General features: G+C 31.2%; 1 protein-coding gene across 1 annotated transcript; it reads left to right on the plus strand.

The window, feature by feature from the left end:
• The first annotated feature begins 261 nt into the window (after positions 1–261).
• Positions 262–8745, plus strand: LOC145759589 (uncharacterized). Its single transcript, XM_082573438.1, has 7 exons — positions 262–354; positions 427–614; positions 1349–1464; positions 3340–3502; positions 3637–3766; positions 5114–6130; positions 7406–8745. Exons 2-7 carry the CDS (start codon positions 432–434, stop codon positions 7522–7524), a joined length of 1728 nt encoding a protein of 575 aa, XP_082429564.1. The 5' UTR covers positions 262–354; positions 427–431; the 3' UTR covers positions 7525–8745.
• Positions 8746–21699: the final 12954 nt, after the last annotated feature.

Consider the following 21699-nt stretch of genomic DNA (forward strand, 5'->3'; position numbering starts at 1 on the left):
ACACAGCAGCAGGTCGCGCTAATATGTTTTGATGTGCGCGCTAATTTGAACTAATGTACGTGCCTATGGTTCCAATATATTATACCTGGTGCAGCACGCGAGTGTCTGTTAAAGTAACAGACGCGTTAGAGCGACAAGTAGGCTGAAAACTTAATAGTTGCGCCATAAGTGAAACATTAGTCAATAACTTGATGAAGGTATTGTATAGGAATTGAATTTTTTTTAGCCAAATTCTTGAGTTTTTATTTTATTTTGCAGATATATTTAATACGCAAATGTTGTAAGTAATTTAAAGAAAAAAATATTATTATAAGAAAATCCAAAGACACACTTGGTATTATAGATACTAAAAAGGTAAGAAAGCTTAAATTTTAGAATTTTAAACATAACACTAATCTCAATCGAGCATTTTTTATTGTTTAACAGAAATAATGGAAGCGGAAAGTTGCCCGGCACGTTTTGCCGATCGTCGGCCGAGCGAGAACGTTCAATTTCCCGCGGGCGGACATGGTTTTCCCGGTCGCATTCCAGATTTTGAGAAAATTTATGCTGGAATGCAAAATAATTATCAAAATTTTCCGGGGGTTCGCCCAATGCTGAAAATGCCGCTAGAAGTAAGTGTCTTGTAAATTTTATTTGTTAATAAAGTTAATAAACATAATATTGAAATTACGTTTTTTTTAACATATTATTTAATTACATTAATTTATGTAAAAGAAACCAGTCAAAATTAAAACAAATAATTGCAATGTATAATATAAAATGGACGTAGGCATATAGTTTTCAAATAAACAATGTAATTATTTTTAAAATTTAAAAAGTATAAAACAAATGGAAATAACCGTTTTAACATACGCCAACCTTTTTTAAAAAACTTTGTAAAACAAAACTAAAATAATAATTATTTTCTTTTTAACGCGTTTACATTTAATGTTATGTATATTTTTCTATCAACAAATCGCCTACATTAAAATGTAGCACACAAAAAACAACTTTCGTTTACTCATCTGGTGTTTAGTTAAATAAAAATTTCAATAGATTAAACATAGCAGTGGCTAATTACTCATACTAAGCATTTTTAATTTATATTAAACGAACCCGGCATGTAAACAATGTATATTAGGCGGATGTTATAAATAAGTTGTTAAGTTATTTTAGACATGTTTTAAAATAACTGAAGGTGGTAGGACTGGTTGTGTAAAATAATATTATTCTTTTAAGCAATTAAACATTAACGTTTAAAAAAAAACATGATTTAAAACAAGTCAAGCTATTACCTTAATATACATTATGTTACTGTGACGTGATTATACTTAAATTTAAACAATCGCGTTACTTTATATTCCAGAACCGACTTGATAAACCTGATCGCGAATTGATGACGTCATGGAGACCTCCGTATACTCCAAATCTGCATCTATATCACCCAGACGCCGCACTAGCATCTTTACTCTACAATGGAGGGTAAGCTATTCCTTAAAATATTTCAACGAATTTTTAAATACTAAAATTCTATTTCAAGTTATATTTTTTAAGTTTTTTTGCAAGACTTTAAAATATTTTTTCTGAGTTCTTTACACAGAGTTCCAAACATATTCTATTTAATCTTGCTTAAGGTTTACTTTAAAATGATTAGGACTGTTTTAAAAAATTCATTATGTTTGTAAAAACAACTGAATGTGCCACATATAAATATCTATTATGCTTTGCTTGATTTTTATATTATTTTTTGGGAAAAATTTGGATTTGAATTATTTTTAATATTAGGCTAACATATATAATGCTTAAGGTTTAAATTTGTTAATTAAAATTTAAAATAATTACGAAAGAAAATGTAACATTTTAATTATTTTGCTCATGTATTTGTACAAGAGCATGATAGTAAAACACGATTATAACAAGAAAAAACGTGGATAGGTAATGAAAGCTCACTTTTAACGATCTAAAAAGTTGGTTCAGACAACTAAATTCACGATTCAACCTAACTTCGACAGTTTAATGTTGATGGGAAATAGGCGTTATATCACACCATTGGAAGTGACTGTTCTTAAAAGTAGATTATAACATCATGTATTTGAGTTTTACAGGAAATTAATTAGTGTTGCTCTATTCTTAATGTTGATTGTTTTGGATGAACGTGTTGTCACGTTGCAAAGTTATATGCATAAACATATAATAACAACTTATTTAAAAGCTAATTTATAGCATTTTTATGTAAATTTTTTTCTTAAGTGACACTTTTAAAAAACAAGCATTTTAAGGAAACAAAATTTGGTCAATAAAAAAAATACTAAAAAATATTTTTTTCTTTTTATAATATTACATAAGATATAAACGTGAACTATAACCTACTTTAAGGCAAATTTTGAGCATTTTTATGCAAGTTTTTTCTTAAGTAACACTTTTAATTAACAAGCATTTCAAGGAAACAAAAATTGGTATATTAAAAAAATACTAAAAAATAACATTTTTGATAATAAATGTTACATGAGATATAAAAATGTTAGACTGTAACATGCATAAGGATGTTTAATAAATTATTTTAAGCCAAATTTTAAGCATTTTTCTATGTAAATTTTTCATAAATACCGCATTTAATTAACAGGCAATCCAAGGAAACGAAAAAAATACTAAAAATTTTTTTTTTTTTGTTATAGTATGTAACATAAGATTTAAAAATGTTTGACTGAAGAAATAATAATAAAAATAAAAGTTGTGCAAATTCAACTTTAAGTTTTTAAAAATAACAACCTGGTTAACATTTCTGTTAACCGATCCCCCACACAGACTGAAACTGTACACATAGAAAGTAGTGGGATGGAAATTACTTTGTCAGGAAACTTTCATACTTTTCCCACCTCTTTATCCTTTCGTTTACTCTTATTAGAGTACAAGCGAGTCTATATCTGTCGCATTGGTTACAACAACATTACTAATGTTAAATGACGAGGCCGGCTTTTACTTGGATAGAATGACGTGGCTGAATATCTCTTTACCGGTGTTCTTTTACTTGATGCAATCAATCAATTAACTTTTCTAAATTAATACAATTTAACTTTTTAAGTATTAGCAATTTTTTAATATTTTTACTAGTATTCACATAACTTTTTGTAATAAAATTGATCAAATATAGCTTTGTAATTTTAAAACGGGTTACATGTAAAGTTACTTCTACAAAACAAAATATTTTCACTACAGCTTTAAACTTACAATAATCTTCAATTTTAATTTGTCTAACTTTAATTTAACCTTTAGACACATTGACTTATATTTTTAAAATCTTTAAGCTATTTAACTTTTTAATTTTAATTAATTTTAGGGTTATATTTTTTGTTTTAGATATGGTCAAATGGGGTTTGGTGACAGGGGACCTCGTCGAAACGCAACGAGAGAAACAACAGCAACTTTAAAGTCGTGGTTAAACGAACATAGGAAGAATCCATACCCGACGAAGGCGGAAAAAATAATGCTGGCAATTATATCGAAGATGACTCTTACTCAGGTAAAAACTTTTTTTTTAATATTAATCACCTTTTAAGACATTAAAGTACTGAGGTAGTATGAAATGAGTATTAAGATCTAACAAAATTCGGATAAAGTTTTTAATATTTTGATTAATTTTTGTTTTTTTTATAGGTTTCCACATGGTTTGCAAATGCTAGACGTCGTCTGAAAAAAGAGAATCGGATGACTTGGTTGCCACGCAACCCATCCAAAGAAGAAAGCGACGACGAAGAGAGAGCAGAGGAAGAAGGCAAATCAAAAGGTGAAAACTTGAGATTTTAATTAACGGCGTCGGCCATTTTAACTTTTGCCTTGAAATAAAAAGAAACTTTAAAATTTCTGAATTAAATTTGCATAAAGACACTTAAAATTTTTTTTTTTATGATTATAGATATTGCTAAATTTAATTTTTGTAAAATGGTCTAGAGCCACCGGAATTGCAATTTAATAATACGACTGTTTACACCTGTTGCATTGAAATTTCTGTCTGATTTTGCTATACTTATAATATGCGGTTCACCCCGTCTGAAAATCTTGCGACATTGCGTGACATAAGTTGTGAATTGCGGTATTTTAGGCAATCTGCCAAGCGATTTGTCGTGTCAAGGGTCTAGCGTATGACCTCTGTATTTAGGTTGGCTAGTTGGTAATGCCTTGTGTTTACGTCAATCTGCGAAACCGTCGATTACAAAGCAATTGCATGCTTGTAAATGAGCAATACTTCGTGCGGATGGCTTTGAAATTTGCGTGACGGTTCTTACGTTGATTAGGGTGGGAATGAATGTAATGTTTATTATGATCCGTTTGTATTGCATTCTTTTAACAATACTTGTCTCAAATAAAGACCAAAAATCGCAATCTGAAGCAATATTAGGTATTTTACATATAACTAAAAAAATGCTGTTGCTTGTTTGAAGAATTTGCTTTTCAATTAACGACCCTAAATAAAACCAACATTTTCTTTAATATTTTTCAAAAATAACATATGTATATCAGTTTAAAAGGTGTCATATTAAATGCAGTAATCTGAGATCATTTTTATTGTTAAACATATTTATCTGAGCACAAGATTATCTTAATATTTTCAAGCATACGGCCTCAATTTATAAGGCGAATTATTAATATTGGTTTGTGTTACTTTAATTTCCAAAAAGTTAGAGTTAGGTTTATTAATTCCAAACATATAGAAACTCAATAACATCGGTAAAACAGATTGCTTGTTGCTTTAAGCAAAGGTTTTAATTCTCCCACGTTAATCAATGCCAGTCAAAGTGTCACCGATTCTACAACGACATCCACTTTGCGAAAAGTTTTAAAATTTGACACCATGTTCTTATATACAAAGTCTGGCTTGCACAAGTCTCTATAGAAACTAAAAATTGTTTGTTAACAATAAAAAAGATGCATCACAACTCTTTAATACATAATTTCACGGCCAAGAGTTTAGTTTAAAATTTTTTTCTTTGTTGCAAGTATTTCGGGTCTTTGTTGCAAGTAAGTCCTATTAGGTTTTGTTTAACAATTTTTATATGCTCACCAACAAATTTAAATCTAAACTTTATTTTTTAGTGTTTTTATAATTAATTCAATTTTTTTAATTTTTTTGTAGATTTAAATTCTCCATCAGGAGCACTGCATAATTATTACGTAAACGCAAACAAAAGAGGTGATGACAATGAACATAATGAGATCAAACATCTTGCTGCAGCTTCCTCATCAAAGGATGCAAACAACAATGTCTCCGAAGATGCTCTCAAGGAGAAACAACAGCAGATGTTGCGTCATTTTCCAATGACTCCTCGCAATGCTATGGTTGAAAAATACCATCAACAACTTCAGATGTATTCTCAGATGAGCGGTGCGGCTAGTTACCCTCTTACACCAACGATAGATTTGGATCGTAATAGGCGACGTGACAGTGTTACATCGCCTTCTACTTCTGCATGTTCATACGATCGATCCCCGTCTCCGCTTTCCGCATTTGTCTGCCTACCTCCTCACAAACAAACTTCATCTAACCAAGCAATGCCGAAAGAATTCTCTACGAAAAGGTCAAAGTCAGAAACGGAATCACTTGAAAAAAAAGTTGATCACAAAATCGATGTCAAACTTGAAGAGAAATCGACCAAGAAACAAACCATCTGGTCGCCAATAGATATTACTTCATCAAGTGACACACCAAAAAGTTCTTCCAAGCGCAACTCTTATGATGGTTTCCCAGAACCAAATAAATCAAATCCAATGTATCGTGAGAGACAGGCTAGTTTTACTTCACCATTCCACCAAGAAACACGGGATTCTCCATTTCAACGTGTGCGCAACGTTCCACCACCAAACCGTCATTTCTTTCCACCTAATGCTGATTTAAGTCCTTATAGAATGCTCACATCTCCTACCAAGCATCAACATCGCATGGCCATGGCGTGGGTTTGCCTTGAAGAATACAACCGACAACTACTTGCCAACCGTGGTGTCAGAAGTTCGATTCCAGGTCGCTCCCTTTTGTGTCATTCTCCGGATGAAGGAAGAGTAGATGAGGTTAAAGAAGATAAAGATGGGGAGTTGAATATTGATGAAAACGAGGTGACGCATTCTACGGACTCGGAGGATACGAATTGCAACATTCGTAAGTTTTTCTACTTTGTATTTGTAACGTTACTATTACTAAACTATAAGACTGATAGAAAGAATGGTATTGTTGGGGCTTTAAGGTTTAATGATAAGAATATTGTCAGAAATAAGATCCGATTTTAACACATTTGTTGGCGGTGTGAATTTTCCGTTTGATCGTAGGCGGCATCCACCCTAAGTAATAATTTCCCGTTCGATTAGATCAGTTGCATGTGCGTAGAGAATAATTGGTGCTTTCCAGCATTTTTTTCCCTTTATCGCCTTTTGTTTAACGAACTCAGGAAAGCGCCGGTTTGAAAATCGAATCGAAAACGAAGTGGGCGTATGCCCTCATTCAATTTTGTTTTTTGTTTGTTTTCGTTGTAGCTGATGTTAGGGCGCTTGAGGCTAATTGTTTGTAATAGGTTACCAAATCGTTGCAAACGTTTATATGCAAACGCAGGGGCTCAAAAAATCAGTATAACATTAAACCATGCTTTAAATAAATACGATTTTTCACTCTTGCAATGCATAATGGTTTAATTTATAAAGCAGTGTTTGAATTACAATAAAAACATTGTCGTAGGAATACAAATGCATTAATGTTATTATGCTCATATGGGACAAAATTTAATAAATAAGACAATTTTTTCAACACAGTTGTTTTTCTTAAAAATCTAATTGTAAAGTAACACTGTTGTTATGATCTTACAAAGCAAACTTTTTGAAATAAAATCACAAAAAATATTTTTCCAAAAACGTAAAAGTCAATTCGTGATACCGTTACATTATTTTGACCCCACTGTTCAAAATTGTTGTGGGGTTACATGACCAAACACCAAACATGGCTGGAAAAATAACATGATTCTTACGAGGAATGTTGTCGTACTCATTCCCACGTTAACCTCGCTTTAAATTGAATTTGCATTCTGAGAAAAAGTCGAAAACCTCGTTCAGGATACAGCGGTAATTTACATATCAACAAAGTCGTAGTTTAAAATTTCCCAAATCTTAACCAAGGTTTATTCTATGTTATTAAGTTTTACTAATACTTTTCCATTTAAATATTTTAAATTTACGACATAAATTATATTAACCCGCCCTACGATCAGTATTTTTATTGTCGTAATATGGTTGCAATTTGTAAGTGACAATTGCCTAAGATAACTTACCCTTAAACTGCAGTTTTATTTACTTCGCAAGTATACAACTTGTGTCTATGTAGAATGTCCATTAAGCTTCATAAGACATATAGATGTACACTGACTTACTTGTTGTATTCTTCTTTTAGCTATGAATCTTTCGAAATCGAATATTGATGACAATAAACTTGATCACCATGACAACGCGCAGCGTCCGTTCGATGACGTAGAACATAAACAAAGAATATGTTCGATCGTTGCCAACTAAACTACAAGGTTTTTTTGTTGTTGGATACTTGAAAGTGACGTCATGATTGGCAGATGAATTTAATGCTCGAAATTCGCATTTTTTCAGCACAACTAAATGCTTTTAATTTTTATAATGGATTTAACTTACTTTGGCAATTACTTTGGTTCTTTACATTGGTAGTTTGGTAATGTTGAACATTTTAATTATGGAAAATTTTGGGCGGTCTTTTATAACTAAAAATAGGCTATATTAAACGGCACATTTTGGGTCATAACTTAGTTCAAAGTATTTCTAACCAAATCAAACGGAGCGTTAATCTATAAAATTTTGTTTTATTTTCATCAAAAACCTATACGCCCTACAACATTTTTTAATTTGACATAAACGAAAGTTTCATTAACGTTAATTTAAAAACAAAATGTAAAACATTTCCATTTCAATTGAAACCGAAATATTCAGATGTCGAGTGATTAAAATTTAAACCAAATATTCAGTAACCGTAACTTCAACAAATCTGACTTTCTAAAGAATAACATTTAATAAAAATGTAATTTTCGCTTCACCTGGTTTACTATTTTAATAAACTTGACATTTTATTTTGTTTTCAAACAAGTGTTTGATACTACCCGAATGTTAAGCAATAATAAAACATAAACCGAAAGTAAAAAATGTAAACAAATTGTTTAATTAAAAATGTAGGAAGTTAGGTCGGTTATCTATGTTTTCAAAATACTGAAATTTTTTCCTAGGCTCACTTTATCTTTTTTGAAATTTAAAAACGTTGTTAGTTTTTTTTTATGTTTTTACAAAGAATAAATAGAGAAGGCGTTACACTATTACACTGTTACTTGCTTTTTTTGTCTTTAAAGAACTGTTCGCAATGTTAATTTAAATATTTTCTACTTGGTATGTTAACAAACGGAATGTTTTTGCAATTTCCTATATTTCTGTTCGTGTGTTTTAGTTTTAATTTTTGGGAAACTTTAAATCTTTTTTCTTGAATTTGTTTTACTATAGAAGTTCTTTGTTAAGATTTGTTAATTTTTTTTTATTGTTAAATAATCGTCGCCGAATATTTGTTGTAATCTTTCGTAGAATCGTTCAAAGTTTCTAAAATTCATTTCTGGTGCAGAGTTGTTATTATTTTCGCTTCCTTGTTTTGTTTCCGCTTCTTGTAGTTTTTGCGGATATTGTACTGCGCGTGTTAGTATGAATACGACTAAATAGAAGTCGATGAAATAAAATCAAAAACACAAAATTTGAAATACTTATACAGGAAAAAGTTTAGTCAAAATTAGTACACTTTTTAATTAAACATTTGAAGCGAAATTTGTAATTAATTATGCGGTTGTACTGTTTCCTTTATTTCAACAATATTGAAATGTAATTAAGGAAATCTTAAGTAATTTAAACAAGAGTTTGAACTCTGATTGACAAATTATGGCAAAAGTAATCAAATTTTGGTAAATATTTCTTTTCTTTGTATTAACACGAAGGTCTAGACATCTTTGATAGTTTAATTTTTTTATTTTACTGGTTAAAAAACGTAATAAAATATAATACGAAAAAATAAGTTGATTAAAAAACAATTTTTTTGTTAAAAAGTATATTTAAAAATTTGTTACATTTTAACTAAAATTGTTTTAGTAATTTTTAAAATTGCGGCACAAAAGATTAAAAAACTCAACCGGACTTGAAATTAAACACTTCTGGTACGCGCTTATTTTTGTATCTAAAATTAACTTATCATAATAGAAGTAAACTCATAATAAGGACGATGTTGAATTTTTGTTTAGCTCGTATCAGTTTACAGGAAATATTTTAATCGATCGAAAACCTAGAAAGAATATGGTAATTAAAGCAAGGTCCCGAGCTATATTTGGCTATAAGTTTGGTATTTTACGCAATCTTTGGGGGATATTAAAGTTAGTTTTATTCAAATAGGGATTTTTAAACTGTTAAGTCACGTGACCAAAAGTTATTTAAAAAAAATTTAAGTTTAAAATTGTGGTTAATTTACATGAATCTTGTGAAAAGATTGCATTGCATTTAAATGGTGTTTTTTGGGTATTTTTTATTGGTTTTTAAATTTAAAAAGTAATGAAGTTGCCTTCTTTTTAAAACACACATGAAATACTGTCTATGTTAATACATTCTCTGAAGGTTAATGTGTTAAAAGTCGCGTCCTTTTGCATCGGTTTTTAAAATTTCAACTAAATAATTTTAAAAACATTTTTCTTGTCGGCCTTAATAAAACCGAAGTTAAAGGGTTGTAATTCGACCACGACTTGCGTTAATATTTGTATTTCCCACGCTGGGAACTCGTAAACAAGCTCCCGGAACATAAGAATACGCGTTTTACATATCTCGAAACATGCCGTCGCGTCTCGATAGTGACTTGATAACACGTGTTCTGTGACGTAATAAACCTTGTCGATGCCTTAATGTGACACCGGTCGCCACTTTTGCGAAGGTTTTTTCCAACTTGGTCATGTGTTGTTATGTACATTATTATCTTGTTTGTTTGTTATTTTTATCGCGTTTTATTAAGGCGGGGTGTGTTTATACAACCATGTGCAATGTAAGTGTATTTTTATGTTATTTTCTTGATAAGTTTGGGGTGCAGCTTCTCACGAACTAACCTAACATCAGATCAGAAGAGCGGGTGACATCAAACATCTGCCAAACTTTAAATTTCTTGCCCCACAAAATTAATAAAAATAATTCTTTAATGGTAAAACAGTTTGTTGTCATATACCGATGCTTTAAGTGGTTTTATTTTGTGCTTTTAAGATCATTGATTTCGACAGAAAATCTTGAACTGTACATCTTGATAAAAGAGTAATAACTTGCATATTTCTATGATCTCAACCAACCCTAACACTTAAAGTGTCTCGCTTAATAATTTTCAACTGCTCTAAAGAATTGTGTTTTTGTTGCTTGTCGAGTCCTGACATTCATAAAACACCCCCCGCCGCTTGGTGAAGAGCTATCAAGCTCATCAAGACGATAATTAGCAGCACTCTTACGTTATGCGAGCAGGTATGTTATAACAATTTGTGATATTTTAATAATAACCACAAGGGCTGTGGAGGCAACTGAATTTGAGAGCTAACACAACAATATAGCTGACAACAAACGCAAGCCCGCACACGTAAGGGAAAACTATGTCGAGTGATAATTGTTCACAAATTGAATATCATATCAAAGTTCACAATTTGAAATGTTAAAGACGTTAGATCTGTTGTAAAAACAAAAATTGATTATTTTCCCCCGCGGTTGGGAGTTTTTTTACTTTTCTTTTTGTAGTAATTGGAACTTTCAACTCTAACTTTTATTTTTAAATGTTGTTGTTTTTGATTTTTCTATTTTTAAAAATTAAAGGTCATCAATTTCTAATGAGATTAATATTAAATGGTATATAATTGTTGGAGGACCACAAACGGTAGTGTTTTTTATAAATCGGTCCTCCAAAAAATTTAAATCTGGAAACAGCAGTTAGAGAACGGAAGGCCTCCCGCTGTTGTGGGGGGCCATCTAGACTCCCTATATAGTGGATGTTCGTGATACGAAAGTCTTACTTGCTCCGATTTCCCACATTGTACATATAGGTCTAAAACTGTCCTTTGCGTTTGTTTTAATATAGTTAGTTCTTCGTTATGTTGTTTAGTTGGTGTTTGTTAAAGAGAGTTAAGATTTGATTTGTTGTTGTTATGTTTTTGTTGTTTTATTGTTGTTGTTTACGTCATTAGGTGCGCATAGTTGTCCCTTTGTTTCGTCATGTCATTGTGTAATGTTTTACTTGAGAAATCTTGTTTGTAAAAATATTTTTGGGTATTAGATAATTCTTTGCAGATTTTGTTAAAGATAAATAGATGTTATTTAGCAAATATACGTTGATAAGCTTTTGTAGTTTAGATTTAGATGCATTATAAATTTAAACGGTATATATAATTTAGTTGGTATTAGAGTATTTTAAATACATCATTAAACTATAGAATAGTTTAAAAAATTGACTTAAGAATTGATTGTATTGCTAGCTTAAGTTAAGGCTATGCTAAACCGCGTGTGCTCAGGCACTTTTTGTGCGCTTTTTTGCTCTTGGGGAAAAAATGTTTTGAAAACGCGTGGTTTTTGAGGCGCTTTTTGCCTAAATCATAATTTAAGCACTTTTGACTTGTATTGTTAAGTAGCCAAAGTTAAATAGTTAATTAAATTAAAGGTTTGTTTTAATTAAATGTTTAAAATGTGAATTTTTTAAGAGTAATTTTATATATTCAATGTTAAAACAAACTGCTGTAACTTCAACTTAAATATAACTTAATATTATAATTTATTTTACATTGTTACAATGGTTTATTTTTCAAGTCACGGTTTCCTATAATTTTATTAATTTCTTGATTAGATTTCCGTACGACCCAGACATTATAATACCCTAAATGCAGAGGGCCAATTGTAGGAAAAAACGTCTGAAAGTCATCTATTTAAATCACTGAATAAGCCAATTTTTTACTTCCGAGTGCTTTCTAGCAACTTTTGGGGAAATAATATTAAAATAGTGATCATATATACTTTGAACTGTTTTTTACTTTATTAGGAAGTGGGTTTTAGTAACAAAATTTTAGCAAAATTTTGTTTTTATGTGTAAATCTATTTAAACTTCGTGTTCTACTTGAAGATAGTTAACCAGATAACAGATGAGTTCTATTTAAAAAAAATTCCCAGATAAGAACGGTTTTTGGTCACTGCTTTATACAAAAATCATTTTATATTAAATTTTTATGTTGTTGTTCCTAAAAAAATTGACTTGTGTTTTTTTATGTTTCTTTTCTCACTTTGATAACCACACGTAATTGTTCCAACATAACCAGAATAAGAACTCGTCACCTACCCTTAAAATCCCATGTTATTTACTCAATAAAGGTGGTGGTTATTTAAGGGTAGACAACATAAAATAAGCGACGATTGACGCAAAATTAAACAAATGTATGACTCAGTAAAACACGGTTAGTTTACATCTTTTACAAAATAAGTAAATTGACCATACGAAAATAAAATTAAAGACCGTAAGTTTTTACCATTTTGAGAAATATCTCAATATTTTTTTTATGTAATTTTTTTAAAAGCGGCTTTTATTATGCAATATACATTATAAAAATTTATGTATTTTTTAAGGCTCGCATATGACACTATGTGGCAAAAATTTCGATCATAACACATTACTCGACGTTTAAGTTAATTACGCTAAGGTTAGATCCACGTGACCCCTCATGTGAAAGGTCGCGTATTAAGCCTACGCGACATATGCTACTAGAACAAACTGTAAGCTAAACGTTTCAGCAAAATGTTCTTTCTTAGGAGTCCATAAAACAAGGAAGCGATATAACTTAAGCTTAATTGTAAGCGTTGTATAATGGCTTATGTCTCAATAAAATGCGGCTCTACAGGCGCTTCCTAAACGAAAATAAAAGACTTAACGTGTTTTCAATTTAGTTAGGCATATGCCAGTGTATACTTAAAGCTTTAGGGTCTTGACCCTTAATATAATTTTAACAAAATAAGCTAATATTTTACAATTGATTTTAGAGAAAAATATTTAATGAAATATTAGAAAAAAATATTTTTTTGTTTTTTTGACGTAAACTTTACTATATGGTCCATTTGTGGCTAATGTTTCAACCTTTGCCCCTTTGTAGTTGAACCTTTGCGATAGTCAGCTACGGTAAATTCCTATTGCACTTTTACCCACCTTTGAAGATTTAATCTTTTATGCAAGGTGTATATCACGTCTTTAAAGTATAATTATAAAATGTATGTTTTCGCAAATGTACACGTGACGTACGATATTGTATTAAACCTTTTTATAAACCACAAATTGTATCAAAGCATATTAAAATGTTTAATACAATTGTTTTAAATCATAAATTTGTGATAAAGGTTTGATGAAAATATCCACAAAAATTTTTTACAAATTTTGTTGGAAGGTTTTATACGTTAAGAGACAAATGTATTCATTAACCTTTATACACATTTGCATCTGTAATAATATCGAACACACTCGGTCATTAGCGTTACTCCATGTTCGCCAACAATTCAACAAAACCTCGCATTTGGCTTTTAAGTTCAAATTACTAATGAATGCGCTTTGTAGTTTCGCGTCATGGGAGCTGAAACTAAGGCCCCTGCCATGCGTGCTGTTTTGGCATAAGCGTGGTACAGCTACAGAATCATACAACCCTAATCTGTTTCTTGTGGTGAGCTGTGATTTTAGCGAGAAGCGGTATAGGATAACCTTAACCGTATTGTGTTTTCTGTTTTGAGTAATGATGCTATATTTGTTGTTTCATATTCTTTTTATTGACATCACTAATATTTATCAAAAATACTTTAAAATATTTAGAAAAAATAGTGTTTAAAATTTACTATGTTTTAAATATAAAAAAGGTTTAACCAATTTTGATTTTTATACTTCATTAAATTAATTGTTATATGCCTAAAATAAAATACTTTAAAATACTTCAAAAAATTATTGTTTAGTAATTAACGCACACAAACTAATTCGTTACTTTTTTACTTAATAGAATGATTGACAGCTACACTGAAACTTAGGTAATTAGCAACGCAGACGACTCCTGGCTGATGCGACATAAGATAACTCGTAACAACAATGCACAGAAACACAACAATTAGAAGCTGGGTACTATAAACAACGAAGTCCTAGTGAACATTCAGAGCACCGGTAACACGGTAGCAAGTGCTTATTCTCACATGCATTGAACCCTGAAGACTGCAATGTGTTGCCTAACAAGACTGCGATCTGGTTTCGAGCTTGTACTGGAATGCAACTTAGCCGGATTTCCCACACAGCTATACTTGCCAGCCATTTGAAGACGACACGTTAATATGTTGTCGCTTTTAAAAAGACGGACCCAATATAGCGGCGGACAATGCTAAATCGAATCTTGGGACCTTAATGTTTGAGACTTAATCTTAGTTTTCCCATCGATATTTAACCCCTTGTTCTGAGCGTTTTCTTTTGTTCTGCGATCGGACTTGATAGCCACGGCGGGGTGGCCACGTATTTAGCAATTACAGACAGCTTGGTCTTCGGTTGCGCTGTGTTAAGAACAAGTTATGCGACCGTGGGTTAACCAAACACTCGAGAAACAACTTGTCGCAAGGGTTTAGAGTTACCGATCCAAGTCGTTTACTAAATGTGTTTCTTCATAGTGGTTGTTGTTTGTGTTAGTTAACCGTCAGTCACCATAAAGTTATATTTAGAATGAAAATCGTTTTCAAAAAGTTTTTTTGTGTTTTTTTTGTGTGAATGTATTAAAAAAAATTGGGTTAACTTTCAGTATTTTAAAACGAAAATTTTTTACACTTTGTTTTTAAATTCTGGTTACAAATATTTGTAACACGTTATAACCATGACTCATATTTTTAAGGTAATCTGTTAGGTTTGTAGCCAAGCGGTTCAGGTCATCTGTTCCCAGCCTATCCAAGCTATGTTCAAATCCTACTCCAAACATAAAAACGTGTGTTCTGCGGGACGACTAATCCCGCTTTCCAACGGGGAGTTTGAGAGATCGATTTGTTACGTGCAAGCTGTTCAGTACCTCCCCACTTCATGCAAACAACCAGAAAGGTGTCAAACGGTAATGGCCGCGTACCTACTATTTATTTTACCCCGTAGCTAGCCTTCATTCTAGTAATCGCACATAGAATAGAACCAACCAAGGCACACATGATTTAGGAATGTATATAGACTTTTAGTTATTGTAAAGGGTTGATCTATTGCTTGAAGGTGTCCTAACACGAAGTACAACATCAATTATACGGTTGTGAACAGTAGGCTTACTAAAGTAGCTGTGTTTGGTTAGTGTTACCATGATTAATTGGTTTTAATTCTATTGGTTTGAGTCTTTATTTGGATTAAGTAAAACATGGCTGTTAAAACGGCAGGTGGGTAATAACGATCATTTACCCCGAGTCTTATTCATGAATTTCTCCATATTTGATTGACTAAAATGCCACCTAAACAATCAAAGGTCAAAATTGGCTCAATCTGCGACATAAGGAAAAATCTATAATAGAAGTGTTATAAATAAAATTTTGTTAAAAGATTAACACACAAAGTTATAACTTCACAATATATTGTCGTATTTTTTAGAACATTTTTATTTTTTTCCAAGGCGTCCAAACTGATATAAAATGCAAATATTTTATTTCTGGGAGTTCGTTTGGTTTGAAATAATGTTTTTAAATTTACAATCCAAAATAAACATCAGAAGTTAAACAAGCGGGTTTTGTTTATTTATATAAAGAGGCTCGTTTCTTTTCACAAATACAACTTCTTACAATATTAATTGTTCATAAAATTGAGCTCACAACAACGCCAAAGTCTTCCCGTAAACGTAATGATGGATATGCTCTTATTAGAAGTGACTGACAGCAACAAAAGATCAAGTTTTTGCTGTTTTGTGTACATATGATCGGTCAAACATGTAATATTCAATCATATTGGAAGGCATTTCTGTTAAAGCTGTCAACACACTTATTCAAGGTCATCTTCTGTTTAAAAGTCATATTTTTTATGAAAAGACAACGACAGGATTGCTATTGATAAAAACATACTTGTACATGCCAAATATAACATTGTTTATATAGACATAATCCATTTAAGAAGTTATTAACAGAGGCTTATAAATACAAACTCTAAAAATTAAGTTTTTTTAATCAAAATTTAAATTTTTGCCAAACACCTAACATGTCTTTATCGTAAATGGATTTTGTTGATATGATATTCTAGGTTTACTTATACAGAGTTTACGACCTTTGTACATATGCTTAATTTTCCACAAAACTATTTAGTGATTTTAACATTACCGAGAAGCAATAAAATATCGATTTCATAGGTGGAATATTTAAAGGAAGTAATCAGATCTGTTAACGTCATTTTCCGTGGCTTTAAATGGTGCATAACGCCTCAATCTTGTATGTCATGTTATGATTCGGGCGAGTTGCTCATAATACTCGGATCGTGTAAACCGTTCAACTTAGCAACTTTATTTCTATCACCCGTTAACAAATAAACACATTAAAATTCGGGCGCTTATTTGTTTGTTTTTGATACGGAAGTACCAATAACCGTCAGCGACAACGTAGCGCTTATGGATTGAGAAGCAAACGCGTGTTTATCAAACAGCGATTGCCACAATGCACTACGACGAACCACCCACCTTACGAGTGATAATAATGAGGTGAAGAATTTATTTTCGCGCCCGAATATGAAAACAAATTTGCTCGTCGCTTGTTGTATGATGACGGCTAATGGGATTTTGTTTCATAACACAATTTGAAAGATTTCCTAAACAAATGCGCTCAATAAAATAACGACCTGTTTGAATCTCGGGGAGGGACATATAAAGAATACACTGGAAAACGTAACGGGTTTGTTACTTACTGGTTTAAAAACTTAACAAAGTGATTTAACAAAACAAAATTGTCTGTGTAATGAATAGTAGATTTTATGTTTGAAATCAGCATCAATTAACTTCAAAAACGACCTGTACCAAAGAATAATATTAACATAGTGGCAGAACAAAAGTCGCTATGGCCCCATTGGGTTCATTGTTCCTATTCAAACGGGTCGTAATATCTATATAAACGGTCCCAAGTATAACTAACTATCGTGCTACTTAGGTACACATGTCAGCAGTCTTGTCTAACCGAACAGAAGCCGCGAGTTAACTGGTAGGAGATTCAATACAACAATACCTGCTACGATTTGCTTTACAAACAAATTTCCCTTTGAGTAAACTGAATAAGGTTTCTCTCAAGCTAAAATAACCAAACAATTTCGCTCGCTAAAGATCGCCCATCAATATTTCTAAGGACCAAACAAAGGAGTTTTGATCAATGTTAGGTAACGATTATCTGTCAATTCTAAGTCAACATTGTAATAGACTAGACTGTTGGTTTTGACAATAGCAGGTATATATATTGCTTCGTTTATACTATTTAACTGAAGTAATGCAATATAACTCTACAATTTTTTCAATAAACATTTAAACTCTAATAGTAAACGAAAATAATTACTTTGTTGCAGTATAAGTGACTTTATTTTGAATACCGCAAATTTCTGCTCAATTACTTGATGGTCACGTGACAAAAATTTGTTATACTTTTCGTAAATATTAAAATTTTGTTTTGTAAAAAAAATGGTTTTTTAACCTAAATCAGACTTAGAGTGTTAACATACAATTCTAATTATTTTGATTGGTTGACTTGTTTGGACAAATTCGTTAGTTTTAATCAATCCATACTTGAAAGAAAAACAGTAAGGGACCTCATTTTTTTATAAATTATTATTTTTTGTTTAGAAAAATTAAGTTGACTTAAGTCTAAAAATATTTTCAGATAAACATTTCGGAAATGTGGAAATTGCAACCAACCTCTTCCAAATGCAAATGTCGCTAAACCTTGGGTTTTTTTTTTTTTTTTTTTTTTTTTTTTTTAGCAAAAGTTTTTTTATTCGACATACAGTACAACACAGGAAAGAATAGCGTAGCACGTAGTAGTACATATTAAAAAACAAATATTAAAAATTTTAAATAGCTAAATACAAACATAAACATAGTTTAAGGCAAAGTTGACCATTTTGTAAAAAATTTTTCCATTTTTTTAAATTTTTTATAACGATACCTTGGGTAAGTTTAATTTTTGTTATAATTTACTGCTACAGACTGCCGTCTAGCGGAATATAAAATTAAGTGTTGATGTATCTCTATAACTAGTAATAGGTTATATTTCTCATTACATAACTAAAAAAATAAAAAACTTATTAAATTATAAAGTAAAAGGTTAATATTGATTTGTAAAATTAAATAAAAATGCCGCTACGAAATTAAAGTTATTCAACTTCAGTAATCAAGCAATTATAACCCCCACCCTGATTTATAATTAATTTATTATTAGACCAAAACATATGTTAACATTTACCCAAAGTAAACAGAACAAATACAACAACATGTTAACAGTTAATCAAGCACACACGTTGCTATTATAGAAGTGGAAAATTAACATGCTCCTTTGTGTGATGACGTAATTATTTTACCGTTGCTGAAAAGTTGGTGAGGCGCAGAATGGCGTTAAATTAAACGTAATAATAAAGCAATGCCACCCGGTTGCTCTAACCATAATTAAATGATTATTATAAGGCTGTTGTAGATCATTGGATAAGGGTCGTGGAACGCGAATAAAAACACGGTGAAGAAAGGTTGAACGAAACACTTACAAAAATACGGACTTTTTTACTCAATACGATTCAATGTAGACCCTGTTTGGTAACGCATAACAAACTGCCATTAACAAACAAAAAGTTAGAGCTATATTGTCAGTAACAAACTGCTCTAAAAATAAACCGTTATGTTGTATTATTCATATGCCTGTCATCGAATCTGTCAATTTTCAATGTCTTACAAGTTAGTCGAAGCGAGAAATCATAATATTCGGGCAAAATTGGTCAAATAATTTTGTTTAAAAGTTAGAGGTGGCAAAAATGCCACACAAATAGGTATAACATGATAATTAGATTACACCCTCTATGTAATGGAATTACAAAACAATAAAATCTATTGAATATCATAGAGCGTTGAATGTTGCCTAACGTTTAATTCAAATCACATTCTTACATAACGGAATATTCCGACCAAGAAAAATACCTGTTTAAAATATTTTGTCAATTTTTTCATTCATACAATAACAAACCATTACATTCTTAATTCAGTTAAAAGTCTGGCAAAAATTTTTTATTTTTATTTATTTATTTTTCTAAACATATGTTTTATTATATGATATTTAAATGTAAATGTTTAACCAAATTTTCCAACCAAAGAAATGTATTTTTTTTTGAAATATTTGGTTGTATTTTTATGAAAATAATAACCAACCGATGCATTCAAAACTTAGTCGAAAGGTTTGCAAAATCTTTCGGTTTTATGTATTGCGATATACTCTCATACATAACCAAACTTTTTATTTATTTAAAGTTGTATTTTTCTTAATATAACAACAACCCAAGCAATCGAAACTAAACATCAAATTGCCGCACAATTTGTGAAAGTTTTTGCACCTGCCCCGGTATAAGACTCCACACCTGTCAACCCACCAGAGCACCCTCCAAGCATCCACGTTATAACTTAAGTAGAGAATAACTTGTTATTACAATTATAAGAGGTCGCTATATCGCTTAATATGATTATGAATTGAGTGCTCTACTAAACCTCTTAAGGTTGGGTATGACGCAGGCTTAGCAGGTACATGAAACGGTTAAATTTTCAACCTAAAACAACGAGAATTACCTTTCTATTTGGTATGTTTCTTGGCTTGATTATAACACTTCAACAAACGATTTTGCCGAAATATTACGAGTTAACACAACATGCGTAATCAGGATTTTTAAATGGTTTCATTTGTTTTTATTATAGGGTATAAGGACCGGTGGATTTCGAAGCAAATTTTCCGTGATTTGGTTTGAAATTGTTGCGATTTAGCTTGTGAAAATAAACGCATTGGTTAGTGTATTCGTGCGGAACATTCCAAAACTTCGAGGCTAATAAAAACATAAGAAATTAGAAAAATAAACAATTACGTAAAGGAATTTAATAAAGCATAACTTCATTTCTTTTTCATAATACATTGTTTACAAAATACTAAAAAACTTTGTATAAAAATATTTCGTGGCGTAACCTCAAATGAAAGGTCAAACTATATGTCAAAAATCAAATTAATTTCATTTGTTATATGTCGTGAACAACACTTGTAATACCTCGTGATATTTGTGGATAATATTCACAATATTTACCACACAGTAAATACGATTTTAATAAGTTTTTAATCTGTTTATTGTTTCAACGACACTAAATCGAATTCTAGGAAGAATATGAAGTTGGTATGTTGTTGCACCATTTAATCTGCTTTGTAATTTACGAATACAGCTGGATGGATAGATTAGCCTAAACAATATATGTAGAAATATATTAACCTTTAAATTTAAGTTTTTTAATAATAATTTAATGGCATTATTTAAGTAATTAAAGCCTTAGGAAAAATATATTTTATGAAGACTGCTCAATACTGCCGCTTGGCGACAGGAGTGGCTATAATTAAATACAATTTCAGCAAGTGTAAAAACAATTCTGTTTATTGGTTAAAATGAAATACGGAATAATATTTATGTTTTTGATAATTTTTGCACGCTTTGCTTTATCTTTGATCGCCTATAAAGCGACCAAGGCAAAGTGCAATCGATTTCAAATTATGGGATCTTATCAGAGCAGAAATTCGACTGTAATCTATCGTGTCGTAGCGAATTCCACACAGATTGACGGTCGCTTATCGGGTCCCGGATCTCGGTTAGTAATCATTTCGCTCCGTTTAAGTCCTCTCCTTAAGCTTTCGCGGTTATGTCTAACTATAGCATAACATTCAATATCGTGTTACGCGCATACGGGGTCAGATTTCAAATTTGCCCAAACACAAACCCGCAAAGTAAACGCTCTATTAAATTAATAGGATCGCAATGACGTATACCTTCAATCTGGGCGTTACTGTTCCGAAATGAGATCAAATTAGGATGCCCTAGAGCGGAAAAGCATAACATAGTGTATGTACAAGCATTATTATCTCTTATCTTCTCCAATTTTATGGCACACGCGGGTTCAGGACTTAACTAGCGCATATAATAGGTCAATTCAATGATCGTTTCGATCCTATCTATGATGGGTAAATTAAGCGCGATGTATAAGCATCCGACGAAAACATATTTTTGAAGATCCAGGGTCCAAAGATGCTTGTACGGAAACCATCGTAATCTGTGTCATCGGTAAGTCCAAAATAAGTTAAAGTTCAATCAGATGCAGTGTTGTTATAATTACGCAACGTGAAACAAGCTCTTGGGTTTTTTAAATCTATTAAAATATGATGTGTCAAGGGACTTCGCATGTTAATAATTGCAAAGAAAATAAATTTTGGTCACTTCCAAATTAATCATTCTGTTTGATATGTGAAAGTTCTTTTAAAATAGTTTGCAATTCTTCGTGATTTGAAACATAAATTTTGATATGTTATTAACCAATCACAGTTAAGATGGGCGTTATCTTGTCCAAATTTTCTTTAAATTTAAATAGT

This window comes from Corella eumyota, chromosome 7 (genome assembly GCF_963082875.1).
Source record: "Corella eumyota chromosome 7, kaCorEumy4.1, whole genome shotgun sequence".
NCBI lineage: Eukaryota > Metazoa > Chordata > Ascidiacea > Phlebobranchia > Corellidae > Corella > Corella eumyota.